At 40.8% G+C, this 18,874-nt stretch overlaps 1 protein-coding gene across 1 annotated transcript in view; it reads right to left on the bottom strand.

Annotated features, from left to right (window-relative positions):
• Positions 1-17,974, bottom strand: part of CACNB2 (calcium voltage-gated channel auxiliary subunit beta 2) — a 198,542-nt gene extending 180,568 nt beyond the window's left edge. Inside the window, exon 1 of the mRNA XM_030320881.1 lies at positions 17,702-17,974. Within this exon, the coding sequence (XP_030176741.1) occupies positions 17,702-17,752 (51 nt within the window). The 5' untranslated portion in view covers positions 17,753-17,974. The remainder of the gene's footprint in view (positions 1-17,701) is intronic.
• Between the last annotated feature and the right edge of the window lie 900 nt (positions 17,975-18,874).

Below are 18,874 nucleotides of genomic sequence, written 5' to 3'. Positions count from 1 at the left end.
GATAAAGCAGTTATGTTCTCTGGTGGTGTAAGAATTAACCAGCACCAGACGCCATGTTTTTCCCTGCTTCGCAGAGGAGCCCGGTAAGGAGGCGTGCTATGTAAAAGTCATCTCAATTCATGCAATCTGAAAGAAAACACGAATACCAAATGAGGACACGTTATCCTTTCTGAGGGTAAGAACGTAGTATAAGGAGACTGACTTGGGCTAAAATGCACTTTCAGGCAGCATACGCGTTTGGTGAATAAGGCCAATGTAGCTCGTTCAGCTCAGGCATTGCCGTGAACGCACAGAAAAAAACAGACCTGTAGAAATATCATCTGTCAGAGCTCCGCAAGCTAGTCAAACGTCCGTATTAGGAAAAACTGAACTGGCCTTGAGAAAGCACCAAGAGGATACAGGATTTGAAATTCTGCATGTCTATATTTGTATTTTTAAGTGTCACAATTATTTTTCCTAGGTTTGCACAAACTGTCAGCATTCTGACTTACTGAATTGAGGAACTAATCAGGAAAGAGCTCTGAATAGACTCTACCACTTTGAAAGAAATGCAAGCACGGAATTCTTAAATGATGTTAAAAAGTTTCCTAATTCCGTAATTAAGAACTTGATTTAATTCATTGTGTTGGCCTATTATCTTGTTTCCTTTGTTCCGAATTAAGGGCAGAGAGGAAATGATGCAGATATACTGGGTTGGAAATGATTTCTCTCAGCTGGTAAAAACCAGCTGGTTTCTCATGGGAAAATAAAAAAGGTAGGAAACGGGGAACATTGAAATAGCACGTGTTACCAACAAGATTTTGAAAGACACTGCCCGTTTTCCGTGTAGCAAGTGTCTCCAGGTTCATCATTTCACCCAGTTGAAAAACAGGGGTAGAAGGATTTAAGAGGCACTGATCACCAGGGGTGCCTGGGTGGCTCAGTGGGTTAAACATCTGACTCTTGATCTCTGCTCAGGTCATGATCTCACTGTTCGTGTGTTCAAGCCTGGCATCAGGTTCCTCACCGGAAGTGCGGGGCCTGCTTGGGATTCTCTCCTTCTCTCTGCTCCTCTCCTCTCTCTCTCTTAAAATAAGTAAATAAACTTAAAAAAAAAAAAAAAAAGAGGCACCAAGCACCAGAATCAGAGAAAGATCTCTTAGCCCCCCATTCCCTAACGGGGCTTCTTCCCTGTTCTACGTAACTTATTTTATCCCAGGATGGTCTTGCAATCTTCAATTCGCCAGGGTGACGGGATATAGAATGTACTGGGTCCAAAGCCTAAAAGTGCAAAACAAACACATCACAACAAAACAAAACAACACCCCCCCAAAGTAAACACACTACCACCAACAAGAAAACCTTAGTGCAATCTGGTTATAAATGTGGATTCCAGCAAGGAAAAAAAACTGTTTTAAAATGGTATCGACGAAAAAAATAAATAAATTTTACAAAGAAAAGAAAGAAAGAAAAATGGGATAAACATAGTCTTTACGAAAATATCTTAACTTGGCTTTTACATACATTCCCTGTGGGAATGAGTCTGCTCTTGTTTTTTTGAAAAGGAGCTGGGACATAAAGATAAGGAAAAAACAGCTCATTTCTTATTTCTAATGGACCATCCTGGGAAATTTAAAAAAAAACAACAAAACAAAACATCAAAAAAAAAAAAAAAAACAAAACCATTTGAATGAAAGTGGTCCATTTAGAGAGGGTTAAAGTGATTTTTTTTGCCCCCAAAGTTTATTTATTTATTTATTTGGGGGGAGAGATAGAGAGATAGCCTGAGTGGGGAAGGGACAGAGAGAGAGGAAGAGAGAATCCCAAGTAGGCTTCCTACTGTCAGCACAGAGTCAGATGCAGGGCTCAAAGTCACGAACCGTGAGGTCATGACCTGAGCTGAAACCAAGAGTCGGATGCTTAACCGACTGAGCCGCCCAGGCGCCCCCAGAGGGTTAAAAGGATGTTTATAGCACGAGTTAATTTTGAGACCATGGGGGCAGCCGGCCTGTCGGGTGATTTTCATGAACTCTACGAGAGGACCGTGCAGCTGGTCTGCGGAAGGTGTCTGGCTGACTCCTGGCGGGATTAGGTGGGTGGTTTCTCCTGCTTCTGTCACTGGCACCCGGGGCTCCCTAGACGTGAGACATCCCTGGCTGTGCTCAGATTCTTCCTCACTAGAGAAAATCCTGTGTCTACTGCACAGGGATGCTGTAAGAATTAAATAAGATAATACATACGAGGCATTTGGCCTCATTCAACATACAGGCTTACTATAAAGATCATTTTTTTTTTTAACTGCGTTTCAAAACTCGTGGTAAAACGGACACAACAAAAAAGTTACCATCTCAGCGATTTTGAAGTGCGCAGTTCAGTGGCATGAAGTAGGTTCACACTGTTGTGCCCCCACCACCATTAATCCATCTCTAGAACTTTTCCATCATCCCAGACTGAAACCCTGTTCCTATTAGACACACCTCCCCATTTCCTTCCCCCGCACCCCGCCCCCCTGCCAGCTCCCGCAACCACCGTTCTCCCTTCTGTCTCTATGAGTTGGTCTATTCCCAGTATCTCATCTAAATGGAACATCTACCATTTGCCATCTTGTGGCTGCCTCGTTTCACTTAGCACAATGCCTTCACTTTTCCTGGCATTAAATCAGTCCCAGAGGAGACAGGCATTCTCACTCAGCTCTAGAAATTTAACAAATACATATTTTCTCAGCCCGAAAGCAGATACCGCATCAGCAACGGGGACCCTTTATTATCCACACAAACTGTCCTTTATTAGCTGGAGTAGTTTTATTAATCTGGAGCTCAGGAACGACTGTTCTTTTGGGCTCTCTTGAAACAAATAACTTTCAACGTCTCCACCAACTAGATGTTCCGGCTACAACATCACGTCTCTCAACAGTGAGACAGAAGCAGTCAAGTGACATTCTCATGGGGTCCCTGAGTCCCACAGCAACTTCTACAACAGTCTTTTGAATTCCTACCACTCATAGGAAACACAAAAGAGAAGACAGGTTGGAGGTCTCTTTAAAATATAAACCTTTTGGGGTCACCTGGGTGGCTCAGATGATTAAGTGTCTGACTTCGACTCAGGTCATGATCTCACAGTTCGGGAGTTCAAGCCCCACACCAGGCTCGCTGCTGTCAGTACAAAGATCCTCTGTCTTCCTCTCCCTTCGTGTGTACATTCTCTCTCTCTCAAAAATAAACATTAAAAAATACATACCTAGGGGCGCCTGGGTGGCTCAGTTGGTTAAGCGTCTGACATGAGCCCAGGTCATGATCTCACAATTTGTGAGTCTGGGCCCCACGTTGGGCTCTGTGCTTACAGTTCAGAGCCTGGAGCCTGCTTTGGATTCTGTGTCTCCCTCTCTGTCTCTGCCCCTTCTCTGCTCATGCTCTGTCTCTCTCTTGCTCTCAAAAATAAAAACATTAAACATTTTTTTAAAAAATACATATAATAACTTTGAAAAATATTTTGTTTTGTTTTGTTTTTGTTGTTTAAAATTTATTTTTGAGAGAGAGAGAGAGAGGGAGAGGGCATGAGCGTGTAAACTGGGGGGGGAGAGGCAGAGAGCAAGAATCCCAAGCAGGTCCACACTATCAGTGCAGGGCCGAACATGGGGGCTGATCCCATGAACAATGAGATCATGACCTGAGCCAAAATTAAGAGTCTGACACTTAAGTGACTGAGCCACCCTGGTGTCCCAATATAAACTTTTTTGAAAAATATTTTTTGGGGGAGAGTGCAAGCAGGGGAGGGGCAGAAAGAAAAAGACACAGAATCTGAAGCAGGCTCCAGGTTCCAAGCTGACAGCATAGAGCCCGATGTGGAGCTCGAACTCACGAACTGTGAGATCGTGTTATGACCTGAGCCGAAGAGGGACACTCAACCGACTGAGCCACCCAGGCGCCCTTCCTCCTCCCCGCTCCCAATGTAGACTTCTATTCAGCCCCATAATGAACTTGGATCTCCACAGAGAAAAACAAGTTAACTCAATCATATTAAAGAGACTGTTCACAAACCTATTCTTTAACCACTGTTGAACTGAATTCCACAACTTCTGCACCTGCAACCAATCTTTAACCCTGAGAATTCTCGCAATATTTATTGTCTATAATAGAGACATTTGTGGTTCTTGATGTCGCTGTATTTGCACAGATGCATACCTATTTTTTTATCTTGTTAACATTATCTGAATAAATGGTAACACTGTCAACCATAGAGATCTCACTTAATTTCACCTGGGTAGTACTCAACACATATCACGTGGAGGCGATTAATATTTTTGGCAATATCGTGAAGTTACTTCCCTTTCATATTGTTATATCCGAGTGCATGCACAGAGTTTTGTGTTTAAAAAAAAAAAAAAAACACCCAAACACCACATTAGCATTAATTATTCACAGTCTACCTTGAAAACCCACTGTAAAAGCCATGGAAGCAGAGCTGGGAATGATTCACAAAACCCGCTGATGTGGCACTTAGCCTTGAAATATTTCCAAGCCTGTGTTTTTATTGAACATTAAACCTTATTAAACCAAGTCATGAAAATGGTCATAAACCTGGACCCGGCAGGGGGGAATCTCAGGCTCTTCAGGTTTCACGATGCAGAAATACCTGTGCTGATGCCAAGACAAGAGAGGTCCAAAAGAAAAGAAGGAAAGAAAAATGGAAAGGAAAAAAAAAAGAAAAAATTGGGGAAAAATAATGTGAGGTTAGATGACTTGATTTTATACGTATTAGTATTGAAGGTACGTTCTTCAAGCAATCATCAGGGCTTCAAAGAAGAGACAAAACTAGAAATAGCTATTCTGAGATGCTGAGATTCTGAGAAGTATTTTGTATCACCCCCAAGGGCCTTTACAACCTCCCATATGGAGGAATCCAGAGATAAGAATCACTACTTTCATTTTAGGTGATTAAACAAACCTAGACATGTTAATCGACTTGCTTCCAAATGAAGACGCAAGAATTAGAACCAAGAAAAAAATCTCGTTCTTCCCCTTTCCGTGCAGTGGGCTCTGTCCATTTTATCATGTTCTAAATCCTATCATGTTCTCAAATCAAGGTCATTTTCTGTCCTCCATGAGTAAGTAAGAAGATGAGGAGGCCCAGGATGGTACAAAACAGACTTTGTCAAGAGGGTACCTGTAGCACAGGGTGTGAAACCTTCGGGACTGTGGCAGATCTATTTTATGTGTTGGTAACACAGTTAAGGATCTTATGTGTGATCTCAAGGGTCAGATTTTTCTCTTTTCTGATGCCTGAAATGCCACTAACCCAAATAATTGGTTCTACACTCGGACGAAGGTTTAAAGACAAGTACCGTTTGTAAGGTTAACAAACAACATTACATTCAAGTCAAAATGACCGCAGGTCTCTTACCAAGAAAGAGTACAGAAAGTTCCAGTTCTCCAACCCTAGGGGAAGAGTTGGGGAGACAGCCCCCCTCCCACCGGTATGACCACTTAAGGGGGAGCCCCACAAGAAGCTATTAGGGTGTAAGAGCCCTTTCTGAGTTCTAACAGCCCTGAATCAACAACCTGATGACCTACCGGCTCACGCTGCCCTCGACGGTGCAAACTCTATGAACCTAAAGACAAGACAGAACACACTTCTCATGTGAACTACAGCTCGAGCCAAATGTGGTCTTTTTCTTATTTTGTGGACAGTCATTAGTTCTCTGCAAAAAGTAAGTCAGATATCTAAACAAAGTCAAAGTTTTTTGTTTGGCTTTCCAAAATCAAGGCTTAAGTTTTGTGACCAGTCTAGCGTCGATTTTAATGCCACTATGTCACACGAGCTACCCTTGAGTGACATAAGCAGGGTGCCGCGATATAAATGTGAAGGTCAATTTTAATTTTTAATTTTTACGTAATCTGTACACCCAACGTGGGGCTCGAATTCACAACCCCAAGATTAGGAGTCACAAGCTCTACTGACTGAGCCACCTAGGCACCCCGGAAGATCAGTTTTTAGGAAAGGAAGTATTTCAATGGCAGGGACTACACAGGGGGAAAAAAACTAATAGTTTATCCTGTAATTCTGTTAATATCTAACAAATAAAAGTAACATTAGCCTCTAAACCCAGGAAACCTAATAAAATACGTACACAGAAGTCCAAAGAATATACAAATACTCAGTTAAACATTCACCTTTGCTAGTAGTCTACTAAATAGAAATGAAAGCGTTGCCGTGTCATTTTTTTTACATTTTATTTCTTTTTTACGCTTATTTATGTTTAGAGAGAGACTGAGAGAGCATGAGCGGGGAGGGGGCAGAGAGAGAGGGAGAAGAGAGGATCCCCAGCAGGCTCTGCACCGTCAGCACAGAGCCTGACGCAGGGCTCGGACTCATGAAACCACGAGCTCATGACTGGAGCTAAGATCTAGAGTCAGACGCAACTGAGCCACCCAGGCACCCCTAATTTTTTTTTATATTTTAAAGTAATTAGACAGTAACATTAACATGGGGTGTATCGTTATAAAATTAGTATGTTATCAATATTATGTTGGCACTGGCACCTGGTACAATAATTTTGAAAAGAGATATGGAAAGCGGAGCCAAAGACATAAAAACACTCAACTCCACTCACTGTGCAAATAGCTCCACATCTGAGACTTTACCTCAAGGAAGTGATTTAGTAGAGCCAAAAACCATATGCTCAAAATTGTCATTACAGATTTCTTTGCCTATAAAAACAAGATTGTAAAATCAACGAAAATCCCAACAATAAATGACCATTTTATTTCGACACCCCACGGTAAGTTCGCACAATGCTATACTGTGCTATGATTTAAAAGTGATCTCGAAACACAGCCGAGGGAAAAAGGCAGCACCTAGGAATAGTCTGTATACTATAGTTACAACCATAAAAATCTGTAAGCTTATAAAAAGGACTGGGACGTAATTTGCCAGAACGAACATATCTGGCCCAAAGAGATGCGACTGTAGTGTTCCTACACACACGTTTCCTGTGATATTTCTTATATTTTTAATATCAATCACTTCTAACGAATTAGTGGGATGTGTAAGGCTCTCTTTCAAGCTTTTTTCAATTTTAACAGCAGAGATAATTTGGCAACTCTCTGTCAGGATGGTGCAAAATTAGCTTTTCTATGAACTCGCTGTTTTATGGGGCGAGGTGAGATCACACATTCTGCCATCTCCGGGTCCTAAAGCCAGCATCCCTGCGGTCATCCTTCAAAGCATCCTCATGCACGTATACTAGCCACCAGGACTTTGCAACATTTTGTTTCCATTGAAATACAGGTTATACCTGAAAAACGATGCAGGAACCTATAACCTTAGATCATTATTTGTTTTGTAATATATGGGAATTGAAGGCCAGCAGATATGGCACCCCAAAATATGCCACTTTGGAATAATGATTATTTTGAAGTCACTTAAGAGACAGCTGGTATAAGAAGAACACTCTGACCCTCCTTTGCCTCCCAGAAAGCAGGAAATAAATCTCTCATGGGACGATACCCTCGGTGTACTAGTACACCAGAGACAGCGATCAAGGCCAAGTAGGTTGTATAAACAAAGCTTGTCACCTCTTCCCTAATCTGCCCCTAGCCCAAACCTCTCTGTGTCATCATTTTTTCACGAATTCGTTGTTTCTTGGTCTAAAAGGCATAAAAGTTTTCAGCTTTGGTCACTTCTTTGAGTCTCATATTTTTATGGGCTCTCATATGTATGAAATTAAATTTGCTTTTCTCCTGTTCATCTGCCTTATTTCGATGTGATTGTTACACCAGCCAAAGAACCTAGGAGGGAAAAAAGGGAAATGTTTTCCTCCCCTACAGTTTGGGTGCCCAATGTGGGGTTCTCTCCTGGCTGACCACCTGTTTGTTCCAGGGCTACGGCCGCTGCAAGATCCTGGGACCCCTGGCAAGAGCCAGCAGAAGGTAAGGATGCCTAACCCATCAGTCTCCTGGATCGCTGCCTGCAGGATCTGTTGAGATCAATAGCAGTGAGAGTCTCTCTTTTTCTAAATTTAGATTAGCAGCAGAAAATGAAAGGTTTCTCGTTCCTCTCTGGGCAAGATTTGTTTTCTACTGATCCCTAGCCTCCCAGAAATGGTCATTACTTTCTTTCATCTCTTTTCTTTCATTTCTTTGTTGTCATTTGTAATAAGGAGGAAGACCACAGGGGGCAATGCAGACACAGGTCCTCTAAGCCTGCTGTTTGAGCTGGCCTCATCAAAAAATCCCATGCCAGTAGCACCTGCCTGGCGTCACAGATTAACAGGCCGATGAACGGTGACATGGAAAACCAGAGACACTGTTTTCACTATGCCATTGTTATCCCCTGTGATAATGAAGGTCTTTGCTTTCTTAGGCTAACTCTGAGAGTGAACTTTCTAGGTCTTGTAAGGGCTGCACCTTTTGTACTCTTTTGGGACACCTGTTGTACCCATGGTCAAGCCATTGAAAAGCTTATTGGTTTGAGTTGCTATTGAGATTACAAGATCCTACCGATCAATGGCCACATGAAGGATATGTGAATTGGAAAAAAAGTCTATATTTGGGGAGAAGTTTTTAGAGAGTTCTCATCCTAAACAACTGTCTTATGGTATTACCTAGATTATTTCTAAATAAAATAGAATAATGAAACATTAATTACTGAACCTAACTTTTACCTAATTTTGGCTTCTTATTATAGAAGAACTAAAGATATTTGGGTCTGTTAGTAAACATGTCTCGTACCACATTGAAAAATTAAACTATTAGGAAGCCTATGTTTCTAAGAACTATAAAATGTATTCATAAATCTGCCAATCTAAAGAATGCTGGTACAACATATAGCTCACAATTGCTTACTTCTTAGTTTTTACTAGAAATTATGGTTTCTCAGAGTTAAGAATGAATTGTAATTAGAAAGTGTAATTAAACTAGTAGAAATAATAAAGGAAACACATCTGTATGCAAGAAAAGTGAGATAGGTTTCGGGGCAAGAAAAAGCATCAGGGACGGAGATGCATTTTTGTTAGGAGAAAAGATAATAATTTTGTACTAAAATACAACTGGTTATTTCAGAATAAGAAAAAGGGAAACCAGGACAAACTGAATGGAAATAGGAAGTTGGGAAGAGAGACAGAAAAAAAGAGAGAGGGAATTTTTTCTTGTGTAACCAAGTTGGCTGAAGTTGAGTTACTAACATATAGCTTTTAAAAATAAGCTTTAATAGTGTACTTACATAAAACTAAATCTTAATTTTCTTTCATCTGCAAGAGAGAGAAAGTTTTGTTCAACTATTGGTCTGCTCCTGATAATAAGAGATTTGCAAAAATTTTTATTTACCTTTTAAGTAATCTTCCTAGAAAGCAAAGATTTTGTGTCTTACCAAAATAATTTCCTGATCTCCATTTTGTTTTAATCAAAGGATTACTTAGGAAAACTGAATCTTCTCAATATTAAATGAGCTAAGTTTTGCTCACAACTTTGTAACCTTCTATACTTGATTTTATAGTCTTTTATTGTCACTTTGGTTAAATAGCTAATTAAGTCTTAAATTTCATAATGATCACAATCCTATTTAGTCAAGTCCCCAAAACCTTTTAATATTAAAAAAAAAATTTAATGCTTATTATTTTTGAGAGAAAGAGAGAGGGTGAGAGAGAGCATGAGTGGGGAAAGGGCAGCAAAAGGGGGACAGAGGATCTGAAGTAGGCTCCAGACTGACAGCATAGAACCCAATGCAGGGCTCGAACTCAAAAAACCATGAGATCATGACCTAAGCTGATGTCAGACACTCAACCAACTAAGCCACCCAGGTGCATCCCCCAAAACCTTTCAGTATTTTTGAACAAGCTTCCCCAAATCAAATTCTGAATGAAGTCTTTTTTGACTTCAGACTAAGTTTGGGATTTTCTAGAGGGTCCCTAGAATATCTCAAAAGATTTATTTCATCACCCCTTATAAAAAGAGAGATGTTATACTAATTAGGCTTATTTGATACGTTAAATCATCAAATAAGAGGTGATAGGAAGCACTCTCAAATAAAAAGTGATGCTGGGGCGCCAGGGTGGCTCAGTCAAAAGTCCAACTCTTGATATCGGCTCAGGTCATGATCTCGCAGTTCATGAGATTGAGCCCTGCGTCAGCTCTAGGATGACAGCATGGAGACTGCCTGGGATTCTCTCTCTCCCTCTCTCTCTGCTCCTCCCCTGCTTTCATGTGCGCGCTCTCTCTCTCTCTCTCTCTCTCTGTCTCAAAATAAATAAACGTTAAAAACAAGGGGGCACCTGGGTGGCTCAGGTCATGATCTCACGGTTCGGGAGTTCGAGCCCCGCATCAGCCTCCGTGCTGACAGCTCGGAGCCTGGAGCCTGCTTCGGATTCTGTGTCTCCATCTCTCTCTGCCCCTTCCCGACTTGTGCTCGTCTCTCTGTCTCTCTCAAAAATAAATAAACATTGAAAAAAGTTAAAAAAAATAAGAAGTGATGCTAAACTTCCTTTACAATATATATATATATATATATATATAGAAATTATTAATATAAGTGTTCCAGAAATTATATGAAATTCCTAAAACTCTGATGTGTCCTGGTATAATGCCATCAGTCACAATTCTAGTTATTATTTTAAAATGCATATTACAGAAACAACCAAATCCCCTTGTCAACTGCATTATAATGAATTCTCATCAGATCTTTAACCATGGCCATTTTTAACTCTTTGGTCATTTACAGAAGCTATTGCTTTACTCTGATGTTTTTGCAAATATGTTTTATCTTCAGAGACTTTCATGGAACGGACTCTGACCAGTACTCTAGAATACAGCTTTCTATTAACTTTAAGATCATATCACTGACCTGGGTAAAAATTTCCAGAACTAATGGGAAAACTGGATTCAAGCAGAACAAGAATTAATTACATGGGGCTGAACAAACCGATGAACATGATTACAATTTTCATGACTTTTTGTTTAAAACACTGCTGGTTCTTTAATGTTTTATTTCTCCAGATTTAAGGAAAACCTTTTCTTTCTACCCCCTCCTTCATCTTCCTATGACCTACAGCAATTTGGTAAAGTGTTCCCATGAACAAAGAGAAAACAGTTACTGTTTCTACCTACCTGATCTCCCCAGAATTTGAAAACTCTTAGTGATTATTTTTATTTTTGTGGCAATATAGTTATTTGCATAAGTTTAATAAGAATCTTTTCTCCTTGTAAGAGGACACAACTGGAATATTACCAAGGCCTTGACTAGAATGCCATGTTTAAAAACAACGTGCATAAAATCAGATATGACCAGACGGCTTTAAGAAACTAAAATGCAGCCAATCACGGCTGTTGGAAAAAGAGCTTGGTTCCTTGCTTACGGGTTCCAGACAGCCTTACCAAGTGAATTAGGAAGGCCACTTTCTGGCAGGCCCAGGAACCTGTGGATATTTGGGGAACCTCAAGAAGGGAGGAATTAACCCAAATTTATAGGTATTACAGGCAAAGTCAGATGGCAGACTTGAAGGTAAGTCCTTGGTTTGGGTTCCTAGCCTCAAGAGGTCTTTTAAGAGTTCAATCTAGGGGCGCCTGGGTGGCGCAGTCGGTTAGGCGTCCGACTTCAGCCAGGTCATGATCTCGCGGTCCGTGAGTTCGAGCCCCGCGTCGGGCTCTGGGCTGACGGCTCGGAGCCTGGAGCCTGTTTCCGATTCTGCGTCTCCCTCTCTCTCTGCCCCTCCCCCGTTCATGCTCTGTCTCTCTCTGTCCCAAAAATAAAAAAAATAAAAAATAAAAAATAAACGCTGAAAAAAAAAAAAAAAAGAGTTCAATCTAAAATTCCTTGTAAAAAGTTTCAGCAAAGCAAACTTTGAAAAGTCTGTACGGTCAACTGCTATTTTTACAGCACTTATACAACTAACCAAGCCAAGTTTAATGGGACTAGACTTATTTTGCAAACAAATTAGTCTTACTTTGATTGTTTCTGAGAGAAATAGGGTAACCATACAGAGAAAAATTTTGTGTCAATGGAAAACTGTAATAAACCCTTGTGGATATCGGATTCCAGTCCCGTTACTTGTTTCTGAGGTTATGTTTTCTACCTGTAAACTAACCAGATCCTGAATTCTTCTCATTTTCTCCACTGTCTGGCTATAACGTTCCAAAATAACCGATTTCCCATTTTCCAAAATGTCCAATTTTCTCCCACACTTCTGACTTGGAATCATTGTTCTTTTTCCAAAGCCATGCAAACTATAACTGGACAACTTGATGTAAACTTCAGAGACATGACCACAACAGCTCATGTCCGGAAAATCTTCATGCCTGCTGTTGTGGCCACTCAGGAAGATAACCAGAGACACTCAAACTGCAAACCAGGAAATCTGTCAGATTGCTACTCCCTGTCCTTATTCTATCTGAAAATGCTTTGAGTCCAATCTAGGAATCTTGACCAACGACCCACAGAACTCTGACTGGGTTTATAATTAGCTCTAATCATTAACCCTTCATTTTATTTTGTTTCCACAGAAATGCCTCTTACTGAAGACGCAACTGTGAAACCATCAACAAAATGAAACGTAACCTACTGAACAGAGAGATATTGGCAAATGATATGTCTGAGAAGGGGTTCATAACCAAAATATTTTTAAAAAACCACATAGTTCACCACCAAAAACACCCAAACAATCTGATTTAAAAATGGGCAGAGGATGGGGCACCTGGGTGGCTCAGTCGGTAAGGCGTCTGACCTCGGCTCAGATCACGATCTCACCGTTCATGGGTTCAAGCCCCGCGTCGGACTCTGTGCTGACAGTTCAGAGCCTGGAGCCTGCTTTGGATTCTGTGTCTCCCTCTCTCTGCCCCGCCCCCATTCGCACTCTGTCTCTCTCTCTCAAAAATAAATAAACATTAAAATAAAAATAAAAATAAAAATGAGCAGAGGACCTGAATACGTATTTTTCCTAAGCAGACATACAAATAGTCAATGGACACACGGAAAGAGGCTCAACATCACTATCATCAGGTAAATGCAAATTAAAATCACGATGAGGTATCACCTCCACCTGTCAGTATGGCTAGTAGTAAAAAGACAAGAAATAACAAGTGTTGGTGAGGACGTGGACAAAAGAAGGCCCTCATGCACTGTTGGTGGGAATGTAAACTGGTGTAGCCACTATGGAGAACAGTATGGAGGTACCTCAAAAAATTACAGGTAGAAATGCCATACAATCCTGCAATTTTACTTCTCAGTATGATTTAGTCAAAGAAAATGAAAATACTAATTTAAAAAGACATATCCCCTGTGTTCGTGGCAATATTATTTACCATAGCCAAGATCTGGAAATCATCTAGGCGTCCATCAATAGATGAATGAATAAAGACATGGTATATATGTATGTGTGTATGTGTGTGTGTGTGTGTGTGTGTGTGTGTATGTACACACACATACATATGAACACACTCATTTTAAAAAGCCATAATAAATGAAATCTTGCTGTTAGCAACAAGACGGATGGACCTAGAGGGTATTATGCAGCGTGAAATAAGTCAGACAGAAAAAGACAAATACCACATGCTTTCACTCATGTGTGGAATCTGGAAAACAAAACACACACACAAACAAAACCAGAAACAGATTCATGGATACAGAGAACAAAGTGGTGGTTGCTAAAGGAGAGAGGGGTAGGGCAGTGGTCAAAATAGGTGGTATAACACCAGTTCGTATACCAAATGGTATAACTTCCAGTTATAAAAAAAATAAAGCATGGGGGTGTCATGTACAACATAGGGAACAGGGTCAATTATATCATAATGACTTTGTATGGTGACAGATGGTAACCAGACCTACTGTGGCAAGCATTTCATAGTGTGCATAGATGTCAAATCACCAGGTTGTATACCTGAAACTAAATAATGTTGTATGCCATCTATACTTCGATTAAAATTTAACTGACTTATTTTCAAGGCTAAGAGACTAATTCAATAAAATACTGGAACGATCTACCAACTCAACTTCTGAATTGTGAAACCTCTTGGAGATTTCAAAGGCAGGCCTGGAGAGCAGAATATGCCACTCCAAGATATGCCATTTGGGCATATTTATTATTTTGAATTAAAGTTACTCAAGAAACAGCTGGTACACGAAGGGTACTCCGACCCTCCTTTGTCCCCCTGAGGGCAGAAAATAAATCTCCTATTTGAAGGCACCCTCTCCGTGCCAGGAGAATAGAAAGCATCCTTACCACCAAAGACAGGGAATTCAAGGCCAAAAATGCTGTGTGAACAAACCTTGTAATTTCTTCACTAATTTGCTACTTCAAGCCCAAACCCCTGTTCTGTCAATTCTTCACAAGTTTATTGTTTCTTTTTCTAGAAGGCATAAAAGCTGCCTGCTTTGGTCATTTACATGAGCTTCAGATTTTTATGGGTTCCCGTAGGCTCAAAATTAAATTTGTTTTTTTTTTTCCTGTTCATCTGTTTCAAGTCAATTTCATGATGAGACCAGCCAAAGAACCCAGAAGGGAAGAAAGAGAAAGTCTCCTTCCCCTCAGAATGCCCAGGCACACGTCAACTTCTTGTTTTTCTCCTCCTAAATGGCTCTAGCAATGCACAGGTAAAAGACAAGGAAAGAATAATAATTCAAAAATTCCTAGACTTCTTAGAATACTTAACCTACATCATCTTTTTTGCTCTTTCAGGCTCAGTGCCATCCAGGAGATCTGGTGCTTTTGCATTTGGGAGGTGAGGACCACATGGAGAATCTCCTGAAGCTAGAAAGTGTGAATGGGTACAAAGACTCAAATATGAGCATTTAGTTTGTGGAGAGTTTCCACTTGCCCTCTGAAGCCCTCTGATCCCAGGGCCAGATATCCAATTAGGAGTCCCACGTCACAGGACTGTTATTTATTTTAATCTCTTTCCTCCCAATATGCAAATAAAAACCTGCTCACAAGTTTCCCTGGCCTCTCCTACGGAGAGGTTTGCGATCTCAGAGCTAAGTTCTTGCATTTTTAGACACTGCAGAAAATGGACATAGGCATGTGCGTCCCCTTAGTAACTAGAGGTACTATGCTAAGCAGTCTACGTGCTCTGTGATTTTTAAGAAAATTTCTCACAAATACCCGAAACGCAGGTATAATTTTTCTTAATTTTACAATTACCTAAGTTTGCCAATCACACAGTTTTGAAGGGAACGGCCTTGTATTTAAAGTCAAGCCTGACTGGAGCCGAACACTTGCTCTCAACCACATTCAGAAAAAAGGTGAAATTGTGGGTAACATGCTGAATCAAGAGAAAACCCTGCACAAGTCCGAGAGATCATTTTGGTTTGAAGGAAGGGAGGAAAGGACATAGAGGGAGTGCACACAATTTCAGTCATTAAGAATATTCAAGTTTGGGGCCTGGGTGGCTCAGGTGAGCATCTGACTCTCGATTTTGGCTCAGGTCATGATCCCAGGGTTGTGGGATGGAGCCCCACGTTGGGCTCCATGCTGAGTGTGGAGCCTGCTTAAGATTCTCTCTCTCTTTCCCTCTGCCCCTCCCCCATGAGCGTGCGTGTGTGTGTGTGTGTGTGTGTGTGCGTGCACGCACACGCATGTGTGCTAAAAAATTTTAAAAAAAGAATATTCAAGTTTAAGAAACTTAACAATACAACAATACCAGAATTCATATACAGACAACAAACATACTAGTCAGATTCACATTTTTTTTTTGCCTTCGGCAATGAAAAAGTAACTACCTATACCAAACTTTAGGAAGTTATTAATTTCATTTTAATCTAAGATAAGAATTAACTGTATGGTTTATAAATGTTGTTTTTGTACATTTGGGATTTGCAGTGACTTTAAAAAAGTACAGTGATATAAAAACTGAAATCCATACTTGATTAGAACAAAAAATAAGGACCGTATAGCTTATTCAGCATCCTAAAAAGTTATTCCATAACACATTTACATACACACATAAATGTATCCGTATACATATGTGTATATAAAGGATCCTATCCATTTATATTATTGTCCCAATTGAAAGAATAGTTTCTGTCATTATTAGGGAATTTTGAGAATGACTGGATGAAGGGGTTAAATGGAAAGAGAATGGTCTTTATAAGGACTTATTTTAAACTTTAACCATTAAGACAAAAGTCCGCGTATTTAGCAGCCTATTCAAACACCGGTATTAGTTAAAACGAGAAGTGATTAGGTCACAGGAAACAAAAATCTAGGATCTGGGGAGACGAAGTAACTTAAAAGGATTGAAAAACGTCCCTGTGCGGAGTCCCCGTAATCCTTCAAGACAGAACTGAAATTAACTGCATGACAAATCATTCAACTATTTCCAAGTCATCTAGACTGACATCCCAATTAAACCACCGTGACGTTTTTGTGCCCAATTTCACTGCTGAAAATATTCAAAATGACCACTGGCATGTATTTGGCAATTTGGGGTACTTAGCCACTCGGGTGGCAGATGATACATTTTCCTAATTCGTCAGGCAATGCCTCCGCAGAAACGACCTGAACAGCTATTTTGTGTGTGATAAGATTCTTAGAAAGCAGGCAAGAGCATGGGGATGATGATTCCAGATGTCCCTCAGGACAAACAGGTACTGAGTAATTTCTAAATCAAATGCCAGTGGCATCTGAAAAGCTCAGAAATGTGTGTGTGACGTATCTACTGCTCAGAAATCCTTGAAAACCAGTGTGCGTATTGGCAGCTATGTCAGAGGCAAAAGAAATACAACTGTGGCACACGAAACTGAATGGGGCAAAGACAAGTGTGCGCCTAGAAAATTTTAGACGCGACCCAATAAAAGAGCATTAAAATCATATAGATTAAGCAACGCATGTCACAGCTTCCTGACCGTGCTAATACTTTTGACCCCAGAGCTCCTGGAAGGAACCAGTAATTACCACACACAGGTGTGTGTTGGCAAGCATTTTCTTTCTTCATTAGACGAATTTAGGGTAGCCTGGAACTGGAAACAAAAGAGATACTTTGGAAAGAATTTCTAGGCAAGCTGGATTTCACTGATTTCAAAGTGACGTGTTTGTGTCCTGTTAACACAGATATTTGTAAGCTTATGGTTTTTGTTTTCACAGGCTATCGTTTACGGTTGGGTTCTAGAACGATGATTACTTTCTTGACGTGTTCCCTCAAAGGGCTCCAATAACAATGCGATCTCTTCTTTAAAAGTTCCACTCCAAATCTAAAGACCCGGCCTCTGTGTGGCAAAGCTCTCTGCTTAAGGATTTTTAAATGCCAGGCTCGCGGGTCTGCATTTCATTAAATTCACAAGTGTTTGAAGCGGCAAACAGCAAGGAAATCTGAAACGGCAGCCGTGCAGGAAGCTACATCATCGTGATTTACGCAGAAAGGCCTCAGGAGCTACACATGTAGCTCAGTGGCTGGGCTGTCAGTGTCATCTACCATGCAACAAGTGACTGTCTACAGCTGGAAAAAGCATTTTCATCTTCCAGTTTCTCCCAGTCCCCCCCCCCCCAACCCAAGCTGCTAAACTGTTCTCAATTAGATACACTTTAAAACCAGAGTTCCGGTTTTACTTGCTTAAACCACCTGAACACTTACATAATCACACTGTGAATGACATTTCTGGCAAGATAAGAAAAACTCCTAAGAAGTGAAGCGACTAACGTGATGTGATGTGATGTAGCTTGAGCTCATTAGCAACAAAAGACATTCCCGTTTGCTCAAAACCACACCGTGCATCTGGCCTGCCTCCCTGCCCGCATGCTTACCCCAGGAATGATGTGCTTAGTCTGAGGCGACATGAGGCGTCGGTCAAGCATGCCAGCCCAGTTCCGAGTGGGCCCGGCTCTCCAGAGAGCAAGAATGTGCTTCACCGGGGCAAGAACTCAGGAAAAAAGCTCAAGGCAGCCAAGTCTTGCTTTGCTGACCAGCATATCCACTGCTTTCCTTTTCCCTGCTGGCTGGAGGTGTGCGGCCTTGGCCAGCCAGTGTGACTTTCTCAAGTTCTTCAGATTAGAACAGTTCTCTCTGTTCTGGAACCACTTAGGCACCGCAGACAAGCTCATCAAAGTCAATTAACCAACGCCAGTGGGAGGGTCCTTTTCTACTTCCAGTTACGTCAGCTGGCTTGCGAGAGCAAAGCCTGCAAACTTGTGAACGCAAAGTAGCATTTCATCAATGTCAAATGCATGCCCACGGGCGGCACTAGGATACTTTCTTTACTATAGAACAACAGATTGCACAACTGGACGGGGCTGTTGGCATTCAAGAAAACTACTAGACCGAAAAATGTTTGGACCAAAAGTGAGAACATTCTTTTACTCACATCCAGTGAAGAAATATTTCCTCTTTCGCATACAAGAAAAGTGAGATCTTTTCTTTTGTGGTCACCTTTCACATTCCCCATGTACAAGAGAATTACAATTTTTTTTTTTTTCACACAGCCAAATCTCACTGGGATAAATTTAATTTTATTTAAATTGAAAACGCCTTTCATCAAAAGACAAGTTTAAAGAATGGAACAATAACCACAACACCCTAAGACCGTGTCGGCAAAGCATGTAACAAAGGATTACCATCCAGAGGAGAGAAAGAATTCCTCAAAGCCCATAAACGGAAGACCCACAATATAAAAGAAAAAGGAAAAGAAAAATCAATAAATAAACCACAGAAGAGAAAATCCTAGTGGCCAACACACATGAAAAAATGCTTGACTTCACTACGAGTCAAGAATACAAACGAAAATCACAATGCACCATTTCACACCCATTGGAGTAGAAACATTTAAGATATCTGAAACACACCAGGTCTTGGCGAGGGATCAAGCAGGGCATACATGGGCAAACTACGGCCTGAGGGCCAAATCCAGCCAGCTACCCATTTTGCATAACCTGCAAGCTAAGAATACGTTTTGCATTTTAAAATCAGCATGGAGCCTGATG

This window comes from Lynx canadensis, chromosome B4 (genome assembly GCF_007474595.2).
Source record: "Lynx canadensis isolate LIC74 chromosome B4, mLynCan4.pri.v2, whole genome shotgun sequence".
Taxonomy (NCBI): Eukaryota; Metazoa; Chordata; class Mammalia; order Carnivora; family Felidae; genus Lynx; species Lynx canadensis.
This window is presented reverse-complemented; position numbering and strand designations above follow the sequence as displayed.